General features: G+C 34.1%; 2 protein-coding genes across 2 annotated transcripts; one reads left to right on the forward strand and one right to left on the reverse strand.

The window, feature by feature from the left end:
* Positions 1–486: 486 nt before the first annotated feature.
* On the reverse strand, positions 487–933 carry LOC119665344 (histone H2A). Its single transcript, XM_038074591.1, has one exon. The coding sequence runs from the start codon at positions 883–885 to the stop codon at positions 511–513; it is 375 nt and encodes a 124-aa protein (XP_037930519.1). The 5' UTR covers positions 886–933; the 3' UTR covers positions 487–510.
* Positions 934–1,059: 126 nt separating this feature from the next.
* LOC119665345 (histone H2B) lies at positions 1,060–1,501 on the forward strand. Its single transcript, XM_038074592.1, has one exon. It carries the CDS (start codon positions 1,082–1,084, stop codon positions 1,451–1,453), a length of 372 nt encoding a protein of 123 aa, XP_037930520.1. The 5' UTR covers positions 1,060–1,081; the 3' UTR covers positions 1,454–1,501.
* Positions 1,502–2,021: the final 520 nt, after the last annotated feature.

The raw sequence follows: 2,021 nt of genomic DNA on the forward strand, positions 1-2,021 counted from the left end.
TAACACTTCAATTATCTAACCCTGAATAATAAACTTGCATTCTTAAAAAATAGTGGCACAGCGAACCTGATTTCTAGGAAGTCAATTGGAACGCATACACACTCGTATGTATAAAAACTGGTTAATACCTGCTGCCCAAAAACAAAAAAAAAAATTATTACTATGTAGCAAAACGCAGTGTTAAGTTATACACTAACAATGCTATGTATTTTATCTGTTATGTAGGCTGATTTACAATTTTCGAAGATTTCGATTTCATGAAGGTCTTCCAGGAATGTAACGGAACAGAAGGGCGAGGCAAGAAATGATTGATTGTTAAGTGTTTTAAAGTATGGCTTGTGTAAGTTAGTAGGGTAGGTATGATAGTATGTACAATATTTATATCAATTGATTTAATGAAATACATTTTCTTTAATAAAATAAATTTTGTCGTCCTGAAAAGGACGGATTAATTGATAGTTAATTCTCCACGTATATGTATTCGTATTTTAATAAATAAAATAAAATAATTTAAGCCTTCTTTTCTGTTTTCTTTGGCAAAAGTACAGCCTGAATGTTTGGTAGTACACCACCTTGTGCAATTGTAACACCAGACAATAATTTGTTCAATTCTTCATCATTACGTATGGCCAACTGTAAATGACGAGGAATGATTCTTGTCTTCTTATTATCGCGTGCTGCATTGCCAGCCAATTCAAGAACTTCAGCAGCCAAATATTCCATAACGGCAGCTAAGTAGACTGGAGCACCTGCACCAACGCGTTCAGCATAATTGCCTTTACGCAATAATCGATGAATACGACCAACTGGAAATTGTAATCCAGCACGATTTGATCGTGACTTTGCCTTGCCTTTAACTTTACCACCTTTACCACGACCAGACATAGTTGAGTTGAGTTTCTAGTAGTTGAGATTTATAAAAATTGGATCTATTTTTTTTAATGATGCCGACAAATTATCTCATATACTTTTTCTAAACGCAATTTAAAATAAAAAATTGCTTTAAACTTTCGTTTGAAAAATGTTTATATAGAAACGGAAATTGCTCCAAATCGACGATTAAAATTTAAAATCAGAAATCATGCCACCAAAAACTAGCGGAAAAGCAGCCAAAAAAGATGGAAAGGCTCAGAAAAATATAACCAAAAACGATAAGAAGAAGAAGCGCAGGAGGAAGGAGAGCTATGCTATCTACATTTATAAAGTGTTAAAGCAAGTCCACCCCGATACTGGTATATCATCGAAAGCCATGAGCATCATGAACAGCTTCGTGAATGACATATTCGAACGTATTGCTGCTGAGGCTTCGCGCTTAGCACACTACAATAAGCGCTCCACCATTACTAGTCGGGAGATTCAAACTGCTGTTCGTCTTTTACTTCCCGGTGAACTGGCTAAGCACGCAGTTAGTGAAGGAACAAAAGCTGTCACTAAGTATACTAGTTCCAAGTAAATTGCGTTATATCAAACAAACACCACTTATTCAAAAGGCCCTTTTCAGGGCCACAAAAATATTCAATTGAGTTGATAATTTATCTATATTATAAATATGTATAGAGCCCTGAAATTATTTACGAAAACTGACAGGCTTATCAACACCGCGTTATTGAATCTCAGAATGGTTACAAGCTCCTCGGGGAGGTATGCAGATCTGATAAAGTTATAAACAATAATCCAGACAAGGCGTAAAGAGGGGTTAAGAAGAAACCTCGTAGTTAATAGAAAGTAAAAGTGCTCAAGTGCACTGACTCAACTAGCCTCAACATAATAATAATATAAATATGATATATATTTTGTTTTTGATATTTCTTTTAAAAGGCTACTGATAGAAGAAAAAAATAAAAAAAAACTTTGACAGTCTCTTCATGAATTATCAGCTATCGTTTGGTTGTTAGTGAATAAATGATTCAATCAACAAATTAATTTCTGTCGGTTTTGAGGATCTTACAGTTTTTTAATCATGGATAATATAACCTGCTAAATAGAGTTAACTCTTGAATTAACGAGTCTTAATCCTTATC

This window comes from Teleopsis dalmanni, unplaced genomic scaffold, assembly GCF_002237135.1.
Source record: "Teleopsis dalmanni isolate 2A unplaced genomic scaffold, ASM223713v2 unscaffolded_contig_4577, whole genome shotgun sequence".
NCBI classification, from domain to species: Eukaryota; Metazoa; Arthropoda; class Insecta; order Diptera; family Diopsidae; genus Teleopsis; species Teleopsis dalmanni.

Bases quoted from the DNA above. Each gene is read 5' to 3' on its own strand.
- LOC119665344 (XM_038074591.1), bottom strand. From the start codon at position 885: ATGTCTGGTCGTGGTAAAGGTGGTAAAGTTAAAGGCAAGGCAAAGTCA.
- LOC119665345 (XM_038074592.1), top strand. From the start codon at position 1,082: ATGCCACCAAAAACTAGCGGAAAAGCAGCCAAAAAAGATGGAAAGGCT.